At 44.8% G+C, this 21445-nt stretch overlaps 1 protein-coding gene across 2 annotated transcripts in view; it reads right to left on the reverse strand.

The window, feature by feature from the left end:
• The window catches only part of SYN3 (synapsin III), a 180283-nt gene that overhangs the window by 22953 nt on the left and 135885 nt on the right, over window positions 1-21445 (reverse strand). For both annotated transcript variants that reach the window (XM_050915509.1, XM_050915511.1), the window contains 2 exons: window positions 10757-10819; window positions 1050-1192 (listed from right to left, as the gene is read on the reverse strand). In XM_050915509.1, coding sequence (XP_050771466.1) covers window positions 1050-1192; window positions 10757-10819 — 206 coding nt within the window. The remainder of the gene's footprint in view (window positions 1-1049; window positions 1193-10756; window positions 10820-21445) is intronic.

Here is a 21445-nt window from a genome sequence, read left to right on the forward strand (position 1 = left end):
GCTGAAAAATATGTGATCATGTATATTTGATTATCTTATTTAACTATGTTTGGCCAGAACTATGGCCTGGGGGTTTGTAAACATGGACCCAAAACTCACAGTATTGGGGGTGTTAGGTAACATATGAAATATATCTGGCGACCTGAAGAATGTACTGCTGGAGCTGTCTACTTGTCCAGAATTTTGTGGCTGGATAAGGAGCTTCTGGAGAAGCTGTGCTATTTGGCTTTTCTCATCTACTGGTTTGCAGTAAGAGGAAACAGGTGTCTTACTGACTCATGTGGTTACATCTTTAATTGAGCTTGACGACTACTCAAGTTTGGCTGAATGCTTTTTAATATGTTTAAACATACCAGTGTTGAAGGTTGCCTTCATGCCACCTCCCTCACTACCCCACGGAGCAGGGAGGAGTTTTGGGGCACCCACAGAAATGTCTCTCCTTCTCCTTTCCCTCCTTTGTACGCTTTGAGGAGCACACATGCAAAATGCCCACAGAAACCCTGCGTGCTGGCCAGACAGAGGCCGTTCGTACCCGGTGCTGTGTGCTCCTCGTGTCCTTTGATTGTGATGCCGTGATCTCCAGATGGGGAGAGGATGGCGTGTTGCTGCGGGTTGGACACTGTAGGACTCCATGAGTTGCAGCTGGCTCAGTCTTTTTTATTGTTTCCCCCAGGTGGGAAGGGGGTGGGTTCAGTTCCCACTGGAGGGTACTGGGAGCTGGAGGATTTTGCTGGGAAATATGAGCGCTTTGACAACAGGAGGGAGAGGTGATAGGTGATGGCAGAGCACAGTTGTTATAGTGGGAACTAACTGAATCTCAGAAACAGGTAGAGAGACATTTACCTTCTAGAAACAATGAGCTGATGGTGATTAATGGAAAAGATGATCAGTGGATGAGGGATCTGGGTTCAGAGGTGGGAGGAGAACAGCAGGGCTATTCTTCAAGGAAATTAAGTCAGCTTCCTACTCCTGCCCAGAGCAGACATCGACTGAATCACATCCACAGCACTGTCTCCCCCCGTCTCACTCCAGCATAGCCACGCACTCACATGTAAGCCTTGTAGTTGCTGCCGATCTTCTGGATTCGGATGTCATACTTGGAGTCAATGAACGGCTCGCTGGTGGCATAGGTTTTTGCCATGGCCACTATGCTGGCCATGTCCCGGAAGTCGTGCTGGTTCTCAACTTTGACCTTGATTGCCAAAATCCAGTGAAAAAGTGACAAGAGCGAAAAGAACAGGAATACTTCGTGAGCAGAAGTCATCTCCGCGCCTGAATAGCACAATGTCAGTTAAAACCCACACAGATGGAGCTGAGGACAGAGCAGGGATTGTGTGATTTAAAGAGAGAAGTTCCCCAGACCAACCCACCCAACCCAGAGCAAATCAACCCCTTTCTCCTTCCTCACGCACAAGCCCTGGTAAACCTAGCAGCAGGGAAACAGCTAGACCTTTGCCCAAATGGCTCTTGCTAATGCTCATTGCTTTTATGATGCTTCAGAACAATATTTGATCTCTTATGGGGCATTACTTCATTCAAACATTGGAACTGCTATTTCCCATGTTGGGATGGATGAAAACAGAGTATTTTGGGTGGTCAGGAAATAGAAACCAATGCCAGGAAATCAACAAGAGAGCTGGTTGTCTGCCACCTCTAGGCTTCAGTTCCCTGGCATTTCACATTACCCCCCTCCAGACTTTCTTTGAGGAGCTAGTGTCTCCCAGCTGGAAGCAAGCTCTGAAAGAAAAGGATGTCTCTGGGGGAGCCTGTGATTCTCGGGGAGATTTGTGTGAGCATGATGCCATGGGCACATGTGTGCGACAGCTGATTGGGTGTTAGACTTGAGTTGCACTTGGAAATGAGAGGGCAGTGGCCTATGAGCTGGAGTTTTTCTGAGAAGCTGGCTTTTCACAGATTTGTATTCAGTTATGAGAAATACTCTGTATCTTAGCCAAAAAAAAAAAAAAAAGGAAGAAAGAAGGACCAAAACAGTAGAACTTCTAATGATATGATCAGATCTCTACAAAAGCTCATTGATTTGGGAGAGGAAAACTGAACAAGCAAGTAACAAGAACATAGCGGACAACTTCACCTCATTCATACTATCAACCCCGGCCTTTAGCGTATTGGCAAAAACTTGTTTGGTGCATCAGAGAAACCTGTGCAAGTCTTGTTCCTTAGAGCTGGATGGATGCAGGAAGGGTGGGTTAATTGGTGGAAAAGAGACCAACACTATGTGAAAAGGGTGAGCAAGTGAGTGACTTTCTTTCTGTATTCCCTACACTTTGTAGTTTGGTAACACTTCGAGACCACAGTTGGGGATGCAACCCTGCTTTGCTAAGAGTCTACTCTCGCTCGTGACAACCAGTTAGTCTCTGCCCCAGAAGAGTTTCCCAGTTGCGTCAGTGTGTGTGTTAAAGGAGGGTGATGCCAGACTATGTGGAGCCAGTTGAAGGAAACGCGTGCAATGGTATTTGGTATTTCTTTGCAAAGAACAAACAATTGGTTTTACATATCTGCCTTCAACCATGAGAGGGCAGGACCCATCTTCACTAGAGAACAGAGGACAAGCTTGTCGCTAACCTGTTTTACTCTGTTTAGATGGTTTTGTGTATGCGCCAGCTGTAACGTAAGCCAAAGATGCAGCCACATCCTGGTGCAGAAAAGATCTTGAGAACTGGACGGGTTGTGGGGAAGGTGAAAAGTGCAACTAGTTTGACCCGTGACCATTTCTAGATGCCTGAATAAGAAGTAAAAAGACCCGGTCTGTGCTTCTCCTTTTGCTGAATGCCAAATACCCCTAGTCCTCCTCCCTTTTGCTGTGGAGAGGGCTGTGCTTTTGCTATTAAGGGACTGCTGAGACAAGGAGCAGAGGAAGACAACAGTAGTCTGTGGGGTGGGAGGGTAGGAAAACAAAAAGGAAATAACGAACACAAAAGGGAAATGTAAAGGCAACCATTGCACATCATCCAGGAGGAGCAGCCTTGCTCTGGTCTGCGTTGTTCCCCTCTATGTCTGAGCGGGGCTGTGTGTGGTGCTGGCTCCTCCTGGCGTGGCAGGGCAGGGTGAGGCAGTAGGAATGCTGCAGAGGCAGCGGGGGGAGCGGGAGAGGGGAGCACCTCATATGGGGGGAGCCCCCAGCCTGGGCATGGCTTGCAAAATACCACGGGGAACAATGCAGGCTGTGTCGGGGCCGGGTTATTTTTGTTGCACAGATAAGAGCTGTGCTGGGCTGAATGACATCAAGTGAGAGAGTCCCACCCAGATGAGATGATTGCAGGAGGGACTGCACGGGCAGGCGACACACAGTGTTACGACATGTTCTCCCGGACCCTTCTGGCAATGGGAAAAGACAAAAGCCATTATATAATGACCTACTTGGAACAAGGACATTTATGGGATCTGAAACAAAGTGCTGAGCATGTGCAACAGATGTCTTTGGGCCCCAGCTGAAATGTTTGCATCCCCAGCCCAGGGACATTTGTCCCAGAGGCAGAGGAAGGGATGCTGCTTCTCTCTCCAGATTGGAATTAGACCATATTGTTATTGCTAGAAAGGAGCTGTATGTGCATCTCATTAAATGGGATTTTTTCTCAAAAATACAGCATGCTAGGGAAAGTAAAGGTCCATTTCTTCCTCCTCTCCATCACCCCTTCCCTATGGGGACAGAGGGAAAGCACTTGAAGGTGTTTTCTCCAGTGAGCCTGAGGATTTTTGGCTGGGTAAATAAAGAAGTCCTGTGGGGGGACTCACCGAGGACACAAAGTAAGAAATGAAAAACAAAGATGACTCCCACAGTGCTACACCACTGCACAGTCCTCAGGAAACAGCTCTGCCATCTTCCCTGGCCCGTGCCAGAGCCCTTCGCATGGACTTTTCAGAGAAAGCACCTCACAGAGGTTCCCTTTTAGGAGATCACAGCCTTATTTCCCACCAGGCATCAAAATAATCACCACACCAAAGCTGAAATCTGAGCCACTGTTTGTTAATTGTTAGAGCTGGCCAAATTTGACAAAATAATAGCCCTGTCCTGGGTTAACGCTGGTTTAGCCCAGGGTACAGTTATTACTTCATAAACGGGAAGCACTCCAGTTACAGTTAAATTAGATTTATTTTCCTGCCTTATCTATCAAGTCCACCATTTTATTAGCTTTCTACTTTTAAATTTTATATAATTCATTTCCTCCTGCCTTGTAACCCTTTTACATGTCAATAAAATATCCATTCTCCTAACAGGAGAAAACCCCCTAGAGATAACCAAAGCCAGGGTGGATGTAGTGTGACACCAGAGGGCATTATTTAAGAAGGGACTATTAAAAATCATTCTAGAGCAAACAGTTACCAATTTACCTAATAAGGGATAAATCTGTCTTCTAAAATGGCAGGTTGGCCAACGCATGAAACTGAGAAAAGAAGTTGGAAAGAGATCAACAGGAAGCCATTTTTCTCTCTCTCTCTTTTTGTTTTTGCAACTTTCATAGGATAAATGCAATATCCCATTAGCTGCATAAAGGAGTGCAAACAGCGAGTGCAAACACAGCCCCTGCCCTGGCAGCCTGTTTGCTTAGCTGTGCTGGCTGTTTGAGCAGCAATAGATTCATTCTGGAGCCATCAGCTGCTGTTTGCTGTAGCGTTTTAGTGACCTGTTGTGAAGAGTTTGGGCCAGTGTGTTGACAAATGCCTTTTCTGAGTAAGAAAGCTCCCTGGGATAGTTCCTGCTTCTCTTCTGTCTCTCTTCTCTAACCCAGGCACCAGCTGTGCCCTAGCATGCTCCCTGTTGCTGCATTGGAGAGGGGAGTCTGGCTGGATCCCTGGGGGCATGCTCACACAGATGTGACCGTCCCTTTGCCCTGTGGTGGCATCTCAGAGACTGATACTACGTGACCTGCAGCTGGTGCCCATTCCCGTCCTCAGCCTGCCCAACAGGCACTGATCTTCCTGCCCTTGGCTGGAGAGCAGTCTGAGGGACAGATCAGGAAGAAACACTTCTGCCCCGGCCCTGCTGCGGACCTTCTTTTGAGGCCTTCTTACAAGACAGGAGTTTGGAGGGTGGGTCCTGGCATGGTTAAAAACCCACCGTGGATATTTCCCGGGCAGTCTGATCCACCCCTGAGATATGTGTGAGCACAGGTTCCTGCAGTGAGGGACCTGGGTAAGAATTTCTGCTTCCTCTGTCTCGTAGTGCCTGCATGTACTGCCTGTTGTATATCCCAGATGTTCCTGGACACCTGGGTCCCAGGGCTACGGCACTCCTCTCTCATCTTTAGCCTAAGCACTGCAAGGTATTGCCTCACAGTCCCCTTTTGCTTTCATTAGTTATGTGGCCACATGAAAAAATAGTCAGTCAGCCAAAGTGGCATAATTATAGTAGTCTGCTAGGGCTGCCCTAGCCTTGCCTCTCTGAGTGTCATCCAGAGTTAACTCTGCCTTACAGGTTAAACCCACACCACTTTGGAGATGGCTTGCAGAAGCTGTTTCTGTGTCCAAATGGGTTAGAGGCAGGTTCAGCTGCAAGGCAAGTGTCCAAGGCTGAGCCAGGGCCGGGCTTGGCAACGTGGTTTTTAACTGAGTCTTGGTAGGCTTGTGAAAATGTATGGTCTGAGTGTTTTCCTCCAGAGGAACTGGCGTGGCCACACAAAGCTTGTGATTTTTCATCTATCTCAACCTGTGCTTAGCCTTTCTGTAGTGACTTTATCATTTTGGGACAGTGGGTCTTCAGGAATGGCTCTGCACAGAGGGTTTCCTGAGTCTCTCCTTCCCTCTACCCCAAATTATACTCCCCTTCTTGGAAAATACCTGATCCAACTGACATACATTCAGTTTAGGCCTAACTGTGACCCACCTCAAAATAATAAAGACACAACAGAGTCTGCATTTCCCTATTATCCTCACACTGAAGTTCTCCAGATGTTATGCTGCCTTTAATGCATTACACCTTATAGTCCCTACTAACTTCCTAATGAAGAGCGTCTCTCAGCCCCAGGTCTTGGCAGCTTTGGTCCCCGGTGCCCTGGATCAGCCACTATTTTCTGTGTCCAGCAAAAGCTTGCAGACTGATGTGCAAGAAATGGGGATGCTTTTGCTATTTTCAAGATGGGTGGTACCTCCTCGCTCATGAGTCAGTGGGAACACAGTGATTGGGCTGCTCTGTTGTGAATGTTACATGTCAAGTCATTATTTGTCCTCTGTAAAAGAAAATATTTGTTCCTTGACAAACCGAGGCAGCCCTTTCCCCTTCCTTTCCTCTTTAGCACACTGGATTTTCAAAGCTCTCACTTTTGGAACATTCTATTTCCAGTCCCGAGAGAGACAAGGTGACGAGCTGTCCTTCCTGATAAAAAGCTTGCAGTATTTTTACATTACAGAGTGGCTCTGTTTAGTTTGTGCTATATTTATACCAGGGGAAAAAAAAAGTAGAGAAGTCTTTCCCATCCACTAAGAGAGAAAATAACTCTGACCACGTTATTATGAACAACAAGTTTTTCTTCTACAATGTAATAAATTCATCTGAGCCAGGATTTGTACTGAGGAGACGTTTTCATAATTATGGGGCAGGAGGGGACAGGAGGTGACTCTTAAACTGGCCTAATTAGAGAGGTCTAAAAATAAAGTAAGAGTAGCAAAATATATATATATTTTTTTTAATTAAATTCATATAAATATATATAAAGCCACATGAACAGATACTGTTTTTCCTCTCTTTGCAGATCTGGCAGTTGTTTCCTTCTCATGATCTGATCAGGAAGAGGCGAAGAGGCTCTTTGAGTGTATTTGCAGTGCTGGGTTCTGTTCCCAGGGCATTTTAGGGTCATGTTAGCACACAAATGGCAGATACTAACACACTCAGAGCTTTATTTTTTTCCATGGGCTCTGGCATTATGAGAACTGGAGTCAGGAAGAGCGCTCACCCTATTCAACAGAGACCCTCAGTCACTTCTGGGGTAGGTAGGCTCAAACTGCACAATGCTTAAAAACGCCTTGACCTCTTAGGAACTGCTGAGTGAACAATAGTTCAGTTCTGCACAGGGAAGGACATCTCCTCTCAGTGTCTATCCATGGTTTCCCTGGAAGAGTCCTTGAGTACTGTTGACCCCATGAGCCTGGGCAACTTAAATACAACATGAGAAAGGTCCTTCTCTGCTGACTCCATTGTAAACCATTGTCTAAGCAGTATTTCTACAGGTATTTTATTTGTATTGATACTGTATTGGACCAGCAACACACAGAGCACTTGTTATGATCTTCCAGTGCCAGCGAAATATGAAGTGACTCCAAATTTTGGAAGGGGGATAATGATGGTCATGGGAGAGGCTGAGGGGCATATGTCCTGTTTTTAGATGAGAAGATTGTCTGCGGCCCCTTTGTCTCTGTGGGTGAAGGCTATTCCTGGTGTCTCTGTTCAAGTCAATAGAGAGGCTGTTGTTTCTGGATTTCTCAATGGAAATTTCAAAAGATGCCTTTTATTGCATATTTGTTTTCTTCATCTCCACCTGCACCTTACACACACACATCACTTGGCAAGAGCATTTCTATCACTAATGGTATACTGCCACCCCTTTTGGTTCTGACGCTGAATACTAACTGTTCCTCTTCCAAGCTAAAGACAGTCAATAGAGCCTGTTTCTTACAAGTCATAACACGATTATTTTTCATTTTAGCTTTGAGGATTATCTGTTCAACGCTCTGACTAAAAAATGTAGTGAGTGAATTTTGTGAAAATGTTGTGAAAAAAAAGATATGTGAAAATGAAAGTCTGACTACTATAATTCTGCTCTTTCTAGCCATTATTGCAAAATAATAAACACTCAGCACTTCTTATAGTGCCAACAGCCTTATGAACATGAATTAGCAATAAGTATCAGGTAATCATTATAATCCCTCTGGTCTGTAACACAGGGAAACTGAAGAAGAACTGTGAAATGACACAAATCTCCCTGCAAGTCAATGGTGGAGCTCTTTGGGGAAGAGGTCTTTTCTGTGTCCAGAGTTTTTCTGGCTCCTGGCCACTGCCTCAGTACAAATAAAGAGTAACAGTGTCTGGACTTCCCATCTTTGCTCATTCTTCTAAGCCTTGGTGCCTCCCATTACATGTGATTTTATCATTAATAACATGAAAAATGTAAGTACTTCCTTGACAATTTCTGCTGGTAATGAGATTGTAATCTGAATGCTTACATCCTTTGAAGCACCCATTACAGGTACAAATGCACGGCTCGCTACCTTGGCATTGTTTGTTGCAGTAAGTACTATTTTTAATACTCACATGTGTACTTTGGCTAATAGGTTGGTTATTTTATCCTTTGTTTCTTTAGTCACTGCTTTTATACAAAACATGACCTGATGCAGGTGCTTTATTAACATTTACTTTCTTACACTCATCTAAACCAAAAGCAAACCTCTCTCTTTTCATATTACGTATATTTTACAGCTAAAGACCTGCTGTTTCCTGCTATCATCTCTACTTCTGAAGACCAATGCAAAGAAATCCTTTAGCTCTCTGTAATCTCCTTATCGTCACTGGTTATTTTACATTATGAAGGTTAAAACCACCATTATGTCTCCTGGAAACTCTCCTCTTCTGAATTACTTAATTGGAGGTTTGATTTTTTTTACCTATAGGTGTTACTTTTCTAGTATACCCATAGTTCTGCTTATCTGTATTTCTCCTGACATTTTCTGTGGTTTCTTTCTGTCAGTCCCGCTGGGACTTGAACCCTATTGTCTTAAAAACAACATGAAACAAATTCCTGTTACTTGTCTTTTAAACCAACTGACTTGTTCTTTATTTTATTTTCACTTTCTCTCTTCTCTTTTTGCTCTATGCAATGAAATGCAGTGGGACTTCAAGAAGACTAATTTAATCAGTCTCAACTTTCCTTCAGGCTGCTTGTGGCTGGAGAAGGGCCCAAACTAAAACCGTAAGGTCAACAACCCTTCCTTCCTGTACCTTCCCCATCTACTGAACAGAGCAGTGTTGAAACTCTGTGCCCAAATCCGCATCCAGACTTTGCTAGTAGTCTCTGATTTCGTAATGGACTAAAGTAAACTTGGCCTCAGACCCATTCTTTCTTCTAAGATGCTGGCTGTCAGCCTATCTTCATCTGGAATGACTTCCTACGTACCCCCCTTGTACCACTGTGTTCAATTGTGCCTGGAGTTTGAATAGAAACTCTCTTCCCCTATAACTTGTGACAGCAAAAATCAACATCATTAAAGAATAAAATGGGAGGGAAAGTGAGAGGTGGAAGAAGATCTGGTGTCTGGTGCAGAAGACAATAGCTAAATACTCTGCTGAGTGTTTTGTCTGGAAACACTCTTAAAATTGGGGTACTTTTCTCTGATTCTGCCCCCATTTCTGTAGCCACTGAGGGTTCTTTGTGCACAAGAGAGACACATGAAGCCCTCCCTACATTACAGGTGAAATTGCAGAGCAGTCAGAGAGATCCAGGATTGCAGGGTCTCAAGGAACTTGAAACCTTTCCTCAGTGAGAGGTTTCTTCCTCCTGATTTGTCCTGGTTGGACTTTGCTAATGAAATCCTTCCCAGGGACATGTTCAGTGGCTCGCTCTACAAGCAGCTCTAGGCTGTCCGCATGTACTTTAATTCAATGACACCTCTGCCTGTTTAACATACGCAGCACCAATATTTTAGCAAACATTTCCTGCTTATTTAAATGTTCATTCTTTGATGCTGAAAGCCAGCTCCACCACTGCCCCAGGGATCTGAGCCCACTTCCTCTCTGGCAGCTACCATCCAGACAGGGGAACATTGCAACCAAAGCAAGAAAGATTATGAGAGCTTCCATGTGCAATCCAGGAAGCCAGAAAAGGCTTCTGTTCCCAGAGCGCAAGCAAACAAGCTGTACCAAGTTAAAGTTTGACGTACCTATATATAATTTTCAGGCAAAAAAAAGGCTGGGAGAAGGTCTGTCTGCTCTAGGGAAGCACTGTGACAGGGGTATCCGTTACGAAGTTCATCTACCACCCATTTGGATTCAGAGGTGATACTTCAAAATTTCCTACTTCTGAACAAATCAAGTTTTAGACAGATAGGGGATGGTTTTTTAAAAGGTATATGCAAGAAAGAGGAGGCTAAAGTGCAGCAGGAATGTGCTGGCGATGCCTCACTGAAAGGGGAGCCCAGTCACCCCAAGAAACAGGGGCTGCTAATTCACTGCGGGAATAAAGATCCCAGAGAGCCTGGGAAAAACAAACAGGTCCTTCTGGGGAGTGAACTGTTTTTCAGGATTCCTTGGCAGGCAACCAGCCACTCTGCTTTGTAAGGTCTTGTTCTTCCTTGCAAGGAGAAAAAAAATAACTGAAGGGCTCCCATTTTATTGAATAAGGTCATCATAATGCGCTCAAAAAGACCAGTGCCACTGCTCCTCATTGTGAGAACTATGGGGTGTAGCTGCACATTACAGGTGCTTGAATAAACAACATCACCACTTTCAGGACAGGAGAAAATATATAAAAGACGAGCCTAATGACTTCAGCCCAGCCAGCTTTTCCCCCACTCTTCACAACCCCCCTTCCCGCATCCCAGACAACCTCCAACCCAATACCGCTGCCTGTCGCCGAGTGTGTGACAGCAGAAAAAGGCCTTTTCTCCCACAGGAACAGCCAGTGCAACCCAGATAGGCTGTGGGGAGGTTTAACCTCTTCGCTGGCTGGCCACACGCCGTGTACGATCACAAGAATGCTGTGCCACATGTGTATCTGTTTCCTGAGCTATACGTATTTTTTCTTTTACTTACCTTCCCCATTCCAGCATGAGCATGTCCCAGCTTGACCACTACAGGGAAATTCGGAGTTGTGAGCTGAAAGACAAAAGAAGGAGCTCCTCATTAGTTATTTCTTTCCAGCCATTGTATTTGGAATAGTTTACTTTTATTTAGTAGCTTTTATCCCCTTCCTGGATGCGGATGGGAGGATAAAAAGGTCAAATAAAGATTGTCCAGGTGGTAGGACAATAAACAAATAGCTCTTCACTGGGACCCATATGATCGGAAACGGAGGCCAGGCAGAATTCCTCAGATCTGACCCACTTTTGGTGCCTGATAGCAGTAACCTCTAAAACCTTCTTATTTTTTCCCGTTGCTTTTACCACCCTGTACGTATGGATGCGTGTACACTCATATGCATGTAAAAAAAGCTGCACCTGCAAGCTTGAGTAAGTGAACACTTTCAGATGCTGAAAACATCTGAATTGTGAGAAAGACAAGAGTTGTTTGTTTTTTTCCACACAGACTGCTTTGGCCTTTAAACTGAGTGTGAGCAGTCCTTCAGCAGCTCCCATTCCCCTTCCGTCAGCAGTGGTGGGTGCACAGAGAGAGGGAACAGGGGCCAACCCTTGGGTGCAACTCACAAAGTCCATCTATTCATAAAGCCTCTTCCTCTCTTCTCTAACTTCAGAGGTGGGTATAGGGAATAAAAGAAAACAAAGAAGAGTTGGAATCAGCAATAAAAATAGAAAAAACTATGTCATGTCTTCTCCCTGGCTTGTGCGGTGTTTACATTGGGCAGGGTCCTGCCATCCGAGCCATGCAAGTGCATCTTAGTGCACATGTGGATTTTACTTGCAGAACTTCGAGTATCCTCTCTGCTTTCTATTCCCCATTTTCATGCTCATGCAAGGATTCACTTGGAGCGACTGGCTGAGAGCTGGGTGGCTGGACTGGTAGGAAGTGCACATGCCAGGAGTAACCAGCATATATACACCACTCCTCCCTTATGTACCGGTTGGTCCATTTTTACGCCTCTGCTTGACATCCCTGTGATCTTCATCTTGTCCTGTGCTCCTGATTCTTGTGATCTAAATGCTAACCCTTCAGTACATAAACTGTTATTTTTTATTGCATATTTCATTTTCTTTAATGGGAATTCTTTTAAAAGACACTTTTTTCTTTATCTAAATGCCCAAAGCGATGAGCTCTATTCATTAAGCAGTTAACCTGGGGATCTGGCAATGGGAGGGAGTTGAATTTTGACAGATAAATGGCTCTCCTATTTATTTAAGTTTGAGAATAGATAAACAAATTGTTCTTGTGCTAATTACCAATTGTCTGTATGGACAGGCAGGCGCTACGCCCTAAAGATAGAATGGTGCTGCAGTCTCCATCTGTGGCAGCTCACTATAAATAACAAAATTAGTAATGAACACTGATATGTTTTGCTATTCAGCTGCTTATGTAAAGAAATGTTACAGGAGAGGGGAACAGTGAGTGCATCATGTTCTCAAACAACCTGTGTCACTTGTGAGGACTTTCTTCAGGCAGAAAGCTGAAGGATCCTCTTCGGACGACAGAAGGGCGCACAGCTGCAATAAATCACAGTCCGGGCACAGGCAGGGATCAGCACCCACTGTTTCAGAAGAAGAGGCAAGAGGCTGTGATAGGTGGCCATCCTGAAGCCCCATAGTTAAGCATATGTCCAGGCACATTAGTTTGTGCTCTATTTCCCCTTCGCCTCTCTAATTCATTGTAAGAGCCTGAAACTTAATTTGCTGCTGGCATAAATGAATCAAATGGAGGACTGCACCTGAGGCTTACTGAAGATAGGGCTATGGATGGACCATGCCAGGCTTTTAATGCTGGAAGATGAAAGATAACCTAGTAGTTAGGGCACCCACCTGCTCAGGCTCTGGGAGACCTGGCTCGCTTCCCAGCTCTGTCATCCATGCCCCGTGCACACTGTTTGAGCCAAAGCACTTACAAGCCCCGGCCTCTGTTCCCCGTTTGTAAGCGGAGGCAGCAGCTGTTCCTACCGCACAGGAAAAGCAAGCTGCATGCTGTGAGCCAGCCTGATAGCCTGGCAAGGAGGCCAAAGAAGTGTGTGGGATAGATAATGTTATATCACCAGCTCAAAGCAGCCAGAGGCAGGAAGCGATGTCTCTGCTGCCCGATTTGTGTACCCTACCTGCGGGTTTTGCTGAGGGAGCCTGGCTCGAGCATGGGGCCCAGGAGTGGGAAGCATCTGTTTTCCTGTGTACATGCAAAAAAAGTTTGGGATCCAATAAACAACCCAAGTTTACTGCTAGCCTGGAAGAAACCACCGGCAATGACAACGCTCTGCTCAAACCTCTCCCTTTCTCTTTGCTTCTTGGAAACATGAGCTCAGCTTTCTTGGTAAGGCTTGGCCTCATGCTGCGTAGGGGTGACCAGCTGGTGCCAGAGCATGCTGGAGTCACAAGCTGCTTGGCCTGGCCATTGTATGTGGGACTTGGGGTGAAACACAGATCCAGGTTCTGAATGTGTGGCAGCCTTGCTTGGAAAGCTGCAGCTCCAGGGAAACGCTGGTGCATGGTTTGCCAGGAATCTGCTTCTGCCACTGAAACCCCACCAAATTTCCATGTACATGAACCTGCCTTATGGAGGAATCAATGAGAGAGCAGCACATACACTTAGCTGCATTTTATAATGGGTTTATCTAGTGACAATGGAGTGCACTTAGTCTGTGCTGAAGTTAAGTGGAATCGAAAGCTCTCAATAGTCCGCAGGACTAAAGCAACCAGAGTCCACAACCACCTGATAATAGAGCTAGGAAGCCCTTGCTGAAATGGTGGAAATGGGCTGAACTCCATTGCAGTCAATGGGGATACTTCCAGCTTCCACCAGAGTCTTGTTGGGACTCAAGTCCCATTTCTGTTGCTAATAACGTGGTGTCCTGGTTTCGGCTGGGATAGAGAACATGAAGAAGAGGCAGAACCAGAGATAATCGCCTGATCCCTATCCCTGAGTGACTTGGACTCGATATTCAGCAGTGTCAGCACCATATTTTCCACCTGCTGACTGATGCCCGAGCAGCGATCCGCCCCTCCCGGCCAACTCCCCCCTGTTTATATACTGAACATGATGTCCTATGGTATGGAATATCCCTTTGGCTAGTTCGGATCAGCTGTCCTGGCCGTGCTGCCCCCCAGCTTCTTGTACACCTGCTTGCTGGCAGAGCATGGGAAACTGAAAAATCCTTAACTGAGGATAACCACTACTTAGTAACAACTAAAACATCAGCGTGTTATCAACATTATTCTCACACTAAATCCAAAACACACTGTACCAGCTACTAAGAAGAAAATTTAACTCTGTCCCAGCCGAAACAAGGTCAGGTGGCCAGCCAGCACACTTGGCAAGCACCCAGATGGATAGGAAAGCTGAGGGAAGGGAGAATGTAGTATACACACAACTATGAGGCAATTCACACACACACGTGGTGAGAATTTCTGGGGGTGGCCACAGCCACCACAAGGGCAGACCCCTGAAATGAGTATTTACACATACTTAGTCATAGATTTCCTGGGAAAGAAGATGCTTATAATCAAAGGATAGCACCAGAGTTTAATAAGAAAAGCATGTTTTTACTGAAATCATGCAAAGAAATACGTCTGTGCCTTTCTATGTGTTTATGTGTTGTAAGGGCTCTTTTTTCTTGGAAAATGGGGAAAAACACTTTGATGCTTTTAAAATGCACATGAACCGTTGACAGGGCTGGTATAGATGATGTCTGCAGGTTTTGGGATGGGACTGTAGCACTGCAGCTAGCTCAGTGATCAGATGCAGGGTGTTAGTTCATATGCATAACTCAACCCTTTGAATTAAAGTCCTATAAATGTATTCCCAGATGGTGTCACACAAAAGCCTTGAGATGGCAAGGTTTACATATGTGTCTAGAACTTGGTGTATGAAGATGCCTGTTTAGAGTCAAGCAGGAGTTGGAATCCTGAACTAGGAACTCAGCAAAGCCATCTTTGGTAGGAGTGAAGGGAGAGTCATGAAGTTATTTCCAACTTACAACACTGGTGGCCCAAAGTATATCATTGTAGCCCCTGATTTTAAGGGCTCTGCTCTGTGTGCAGTGTCACTGCAAAGATCACTTTGCAGTTAATCAGTATTTTGGCACTGGTGTGTAAAAGTGAGTGCCGGTATGCATACATTAGCCTTTATTTGAAAACACATGGCTGTAAACTATGACACTTTCCCCTTTACCCTCTGCCCCTCCTTTCCAACAAATAATGAGGTTTTCAATACTTCTTGTAAATATATGAATATTTTCTGTATTTATTGCTGATGGAGCAGTAGAATAGAGTTGGATCTAAACTGATCCGAAGGGAGGAATCTTAGATGAAACCTGATCTATCCCATAAATACAATGCTTTCCACTCTTTTGTTTCACTGAGGCCCTCAAGAGAGATGCTGATCTTAGGTCTGTGATTTTGTGTACTGTCCTGTAGCCCATAAACAATGCAGAATGTTTCTTTTGATTTCCTTCTGCCATGTTTAGTTTTGTGCATTAGTTTACATTATCCATCTCATCTCATACAATGCCCTTCCAGTTTCCAGTGTTATTCTTTATTCTGCAAAGACTTTCCAGTCAAAGCTAAAATCAATAGTTCACAGTGCAATGACATCATGGGTAATATTAGGAAGGATCTGGGGAGATGGGAGATGGAGACATTAAAACTTTGGTCTCTTGGCACCAGTATTGTATTACCGTAGTGTCTACTGTTTTCAATCAGGCCAGAAGCCCCCATAGCACAAGGTACTGTAATTTTTGCTTCACCCTTCCCCTAGAAGTAATACTGCGAATTTTTCAAGCTTTTATACTCTAGACCTGACCTTTCTGTTTATTTAGCTGCCTTTACTTGCATGATGACAAAGTCTGTTCTGGGTGGGTACCTAATGGATTATGGGAATGTTGTTCATGCACTTCAGAGCTACATGTTGAGAGTAATGTGTGTGGCACTTCCCTGGTGTCAATTAAGTTGGAGAAGCAGTGAATATATATATAATTTCCTGTAAAAGCAAGCAAGCTGATTCAAACCTACAGGAAAGTAATGATGTCATGACATGATGCCATTGTGTTTATGGAACTATCTTACTGAAAATCTGAGCTGAAGATCAGCACTGGTTGCATGCCAGCCTTGCCAGGCATGGCAAGTCAGGGCTGTATAGTGAAATATGGAGGAGAAGCAGCAGTGCTCCCTGTTATTCACTTACTCACTCACGAGTCGACGTAATCACCAACTGCATGCAGCATGGCTCCCTCAGTGGATTAATACTGTGGCCCCATGGAGGTTTGTGGTAGCCAATGACTATGACAGACAAGTCCTTCCCCTCTGCTGTTTACCAGATCAGAAATAGTGTAAGAAACAACAAGCAACGATGGGAGAACATGTTGAACAAGAGTTGCCAGCATTAACATCTGTGCTCTATTAAAGACATCTGATATGGATTCCTTTAAAACACACACGTGTGTATTCATTACTGTATTATAATTATAGCACAATGAGGGAAAAATCATTAGCTGGGGAAAGAGGGCCTATGCTTCCAAGCCAGCTGAAGTAAATCCTGAGGAGGAGTAGGTATCCTCAAGGGTCTGCGGAGGAAGGAGGAGACAGGGGTTATGATGAGAAAAGTGATGAGATACTTGTGACAGGAGGAGTCCAATAACGGCTGGATCAAGGCAGCATTGTACAAGGTAGGACCTGAAGCAGTGTGGTGATTCATAGATGGGATGGCAGCTGGAATACAACAGTGCTCCTTCTAGCAAAAGAGGAGACAGCATATCATTTTAGGATGAGTTAAGTTTTACAAAGCTTTACTGAGCTGGGATGATGAAATCAGTGCTGTGGACGAGGTGGATGATTTAGTCCACGGTAGTTTTAGTAGTCTGTAAGGGAGGCTTGTAAAATCAAATGGGAATAAACTAACACACTTGATGGAAAGCACTGTGAGGGCAGAGGCCAAAGTTTTAGCAAGCAAGCAAGTTTTGGAGGTGGCATAAAGAAGAGGCAAGAATGAGGCTGCTGATTACAAGGTTTTGAGGGAGAGAAAACATTCAATAATTTGAAGGGGACCTCACTGCTGCAGGCCTGGATATCTGTGAGAGCAATGGGAGGACCAGGAATGAGTGCAAAGCAAAGGGCTAGATGTAAGATGCTTTACATGGATGGACTTTTCATTTCATTTAGCACTGGACCTGAGACCTCCAGCTTCAGATAGGAATGAACATAGTGAGTAACTAGGTGGAGATATTGCATAAATCAATTTGTGCTACTAACTGAAATCAGCAGTGCCTTAGGCCACGAAGATCCTTCAGGGTGGTAAAAAATTATCCTTTGATTCTATCATTGCTTTTAAAAAGCACAACACAAAAAAAAAAAAAGAAAAGCCAACAGCAACATGACTTTGTCCCCACATCCTCGAGTAAACAAACCACAAACCAATGTTTCAGGGCTCCTAACACTTGCTGTGGTTAGAACAGGTCACGAAAGTGAGTGGAAAGGGTTAAGCACAAAATGGAACTTTCTGTCATTAATTCCACCTCTAACGTTACTTAACTTCTCCTTTATTTGAGACAGGATGCTTTTGGGTTCCCAGCAGTCCCACTCAGCATTGGGAAGATAAGAGTGTGAGCATTTGATATTATTCTCATTCCCTTGGAGCTTCAAGTGTGAGAATTATATGAACATATCCAGACAAGCAGATGCTCAGCAAAAAAATAATATAGTATATGTGTGTATGCGCGTACGCATGCTTGTATTCACACACATATCTAGCAGTCCTGGTCAATAAATCCCCATTACCACATCTTAAAATACAGGCAAGTTTTTTAAAGGCTGTTATGAGTACGTAGAAAAGTTTAATGTGTGGTGTTCGCTTAGCCGGTATTTTGCAGTGTTGCCTTTAGGGAAGCCTCTTGTCTTTCCTTGTTTGCTAGGAGAGTGAATACATTCCCCCAACCCCTTATGTTAAAAAACTGTTTAAATATTTTTTGCGGGATGCAGTGGAAGAGAAGAAGAAACTCTTGAGTTTTCTCTTCCCCCTGACCTGAATTGGGTACCTTTTGCTGTGTTTTTCTCTAATTAGAAAATTTGGTTCCCCATGTAAACACATTGCAGAGGGACAGATGGTGAACACCAGTTGTTGACAGGGTGGGGAACTCTCTAGGAATTTTCTTTTGATGGGTTACCTTTGGAAAAACTGTAGCACCTAAGCTGTGGTAGAAGATACAGGAAGGAGACAGAGGGGGAAAAAAATGCTTTATGAAGTTATGCTGGAGTCTTTAAAGCTATGTCTCTTCCAAGAGCCCCTAAGATTCACAAGATGCTGGCCAACAGAGCTCTCTCTTCGCTCGGAAGGCTTGACTGTCCCTTTTTTGGGGCAAACTCTGAATTCTCACTGATTTCAAAATGAGCAGCATGGGGTTTCTTTGGAGAGAACAAAAATTCCCTCAACTTCACAGTGGAAAACAACCTTCAGCAACAGGCACCATAGGATTAATTAGGTCTCACTGAAGCCGATCTTTCCCCTGCTACTGCTGGTCTCTAACCTCACCATGCAGTCTGCTGCAGGTGCTTTCTTGTCTCCAAAGGGCAAAGTGAATGCGGTTCTCACCCCAGCTTTTACACAAAGTGAAGCTGCGTGCCCTGACTGCAAAGCTCAGAAGAATCACACACGACTCCAAGGGCTTGGTCTTGATTTCGCAACCTTCTGTAGCACATTTGAGAGGGGTGCAGTTATGTCAGTGTAAAATAAGAAGCAGGCCATGGGCTTATTAGTACATTCATCGAGAAATACTCTGCCTGACACAGAAATGGCTCTGATGTTTTATTGTAAGTCTCACGCTGTTGTAACTGTGCCAATGATCCTGTGCGGCCTTGGCTGACATTGCCATGTCAGATGCTGGCAGGAAGAGGGCCACAAGCAATGAGCCATGGATGCTGCCTGGTACAGGGGACGGGATGCCATGGTCCACTGGAACATTTGAAATACCCTCTGGGCTCCTGAAAGCTGTTGGGCAATGGATCACTGCCTCCTTCCTTCTTGCCATTCTTCAGCACTCAGAGCTATAGAAATAGTGGCACAGAGAACCAAGCAGTCACAGTTGGACTTTTTTGAAAGTTCCCTGTTTTATTTTTATACTTTTTAAAAAGCACAGCTAGTAATCTTGATTAATGCTTCAGAGCATAAGGGACTTTGGACGTAAAGAAGAACGAGGAACATGGGAAGTGTCACCCTGCAGCTGGCATCTCAGGCTACGTCTATACTAGTAAACAGAGCAATGACATAGCAAGGACAACGGCCCTGAGTTGCCTATACTGTTAAATTGTTAGACTGATCTCTGGCATATTCTGGCTCAAGCCAAATAGCCTTCTCCCAAACAATTCCCAAGCACAACATGGAAACCAGCATAAGTCTGCAGCCATACCCCATAGAATACTCTGGAGGCTAAGAGAGTTTGATAGCACAGCTGGGGTTGGACCATGCCAGAGTTGCCAGAGAATGGGCCTGGCACTGTATGGTTTGCTACTGTTAATGTAGCCTCAGTCTGTCTCACGAAGTTGAGCAGGAGAGTAGTTTTTATCTCACATTATGCCCTATCTTTGTATGCTCTCAATTTAGTGTTTTATTTCGGTTGTACAGACGAATGGTCTATCACATGTGGCCATATGTCATACCATTCCCATATGATAATTTCCACTGACTACCTCTTCCAGACTGAATTCCTAGTGGGTGCATTTGTCACCTACAGCCACAGATATTTACACCACATTTCTTTTGTCCACTGACCTGGAAAGTCAGGTATTACCTCACATGAGAAATATTTATGCTATGGGCCCCGTTTGTCCTATTTTACAGCCAGATCTTATTTTCAGCATTTTGAGCCCTTAGGCTCATGCAGGAATTCAAATACTTCACTAATGTGGCCTAGCAGTAAGATACGGATCCCCTACTTTTTGTGCTCTGGGGCATAAATGTGGGGAGCGTCTCCAAAGCCCTATTCCATGGACCTACCTCCTCCATGGGCTGCACATGGAGTTGAACACTGGCAGCAGCTCTTCTGAACCCTGAAGTTGTTGTGGCATCTTTTGTAGGGACTTAGAGCAGGTGAGGGCCAAGTACGAGCCTTGTTCTTCCTACATCCTTGTTCTTGTGCTTCACAGTTTCAAGTTTCTTTCTCCAGATAAAAATCTTCTATGTTTATCCAGACTAATTTTTGACTCATGTCAGAGACACTGAGGACATGAAAGGCAGCCATTGTATCCTATGATTGAATTAGCTCTGTGTCTCTTGAGATTTCTTAGGAACTTTCAAATTACGTGTTTTTGGTAGGAGCCAAAAACTGTAGGAAGGGCTCTATTTCACCATCTCTCCAAATTCAGTGGTTGCTTGGGAAAGAAAATGAGGTCCCAAAGTGCAAACTTCATATTTTCAAAGCAGAAAGTGTCATGTTTCAATGATTCTGTGAATGAGCACTAATTAACTTTTTTTTTTAATCCAAAGGGGAAATGAAATACTTTCAAACTGTAAAAGGGAAGTTTTTCTGCCATGCATTTTATTTCTCCATGTTTCATTCTTGAGACTTTTTGAGATTTTTACTTTGGGCTAGGGAAATAATCTGAAACCTTGGAACCTCCCAAGAGCTGAGAAAACCTTTTCCTACCTAGGTTTTAAGGGCATGAGCCCACAACGGTGCCACATGGCTATTTGTCTCCCTCTTGTGGCTTATTCCATGAGATAAGATACGATCTTGCTCCACCTGTTTACTAAAGCCATTAGAGCTTCCAATGAAGTGGAAGAAACTTATTCAGTGGGTGTCCTGTGTGACTATCCTATATGCAAACTTTGCCTGCAACCTCAGTGCTGAGCGACAACCTGGTTTGCCATTAGGAGTCAAACCCAGAAGGGGAGTCGAGCAGGCTCCACACAGGACATAGGCAGAGTTATTTTCAGCTGGGACTGGCTTCTGTTTACATCTCTTCCAGCTGTTAAAAGAAAGGGGCTCCTGAAGTGAACACATTCAGAGGAAGACAGAAGAAACCACTGTGTGGATCAGCCTTTTTCATCTGGCAACCACCACCTCGGTCAGCGGCATTTTTCCCCTGCTGAGCACACACACTGATGTACCGCAGGCTGCAGCGGCCAGGAATGGCAAGCAGCAGGAAGGAGAGAAATTCCTTTTGGAGTAACACATAGACCCTCTTCTTTAGCTTGGGCAAGCCTGGAGCGGCAAAGGATGCTGTGGTCTCCATAAGCCCACTCCTTCTGTTTTGCCTAGAGAGAAAGGGTTCGCCCTTTACTGGAAAAAGAGGTGGAGACCTGAGCTGATTTCATCTGTGAGGCAATATCTCCACTTCTCTGGGATAAATGAGACAAATGTGAGTGAGCTGGTCCACGCCCAGTACAGGAAGGTATTTGTTTCTTTCCCAGGCACATTACTGAGGCTGTCATGGGATCCAGGTAGGATTTTGGAATGTGGGCAGAAACCCACATGGAGGTAAATGGGCATGTGCCCGAAAGAAGGGCATTGGGCTCACCAGGGGAGCTTGTGCCTGGCACTCTGGCTGGAGGCAGTACCAGGCTCAGGGGGTGAGGCAAGAGGAGCAGAGGCACCACTCGCCTACTCTACCTGTTGTCACCGAATGCGCTGTCCTTCCATCGCTG

The sequence above is a fragment of the Gymnogyps californianus genome, chromosome 1 (genome assembly GCF_018139145.2).
Source record: "Gymnogyps californianus isolate 813 chromosome 1, ASM1813914v2, whole genome shotgun sequence".
Classification (NCBI taxonomy): domain Eukaryota; kingdom Metazoa; phylum Chordata; class Aves; order Accipitriformes; family Cathartidae; genus Gymnogyps; species Gymnogyps californianus.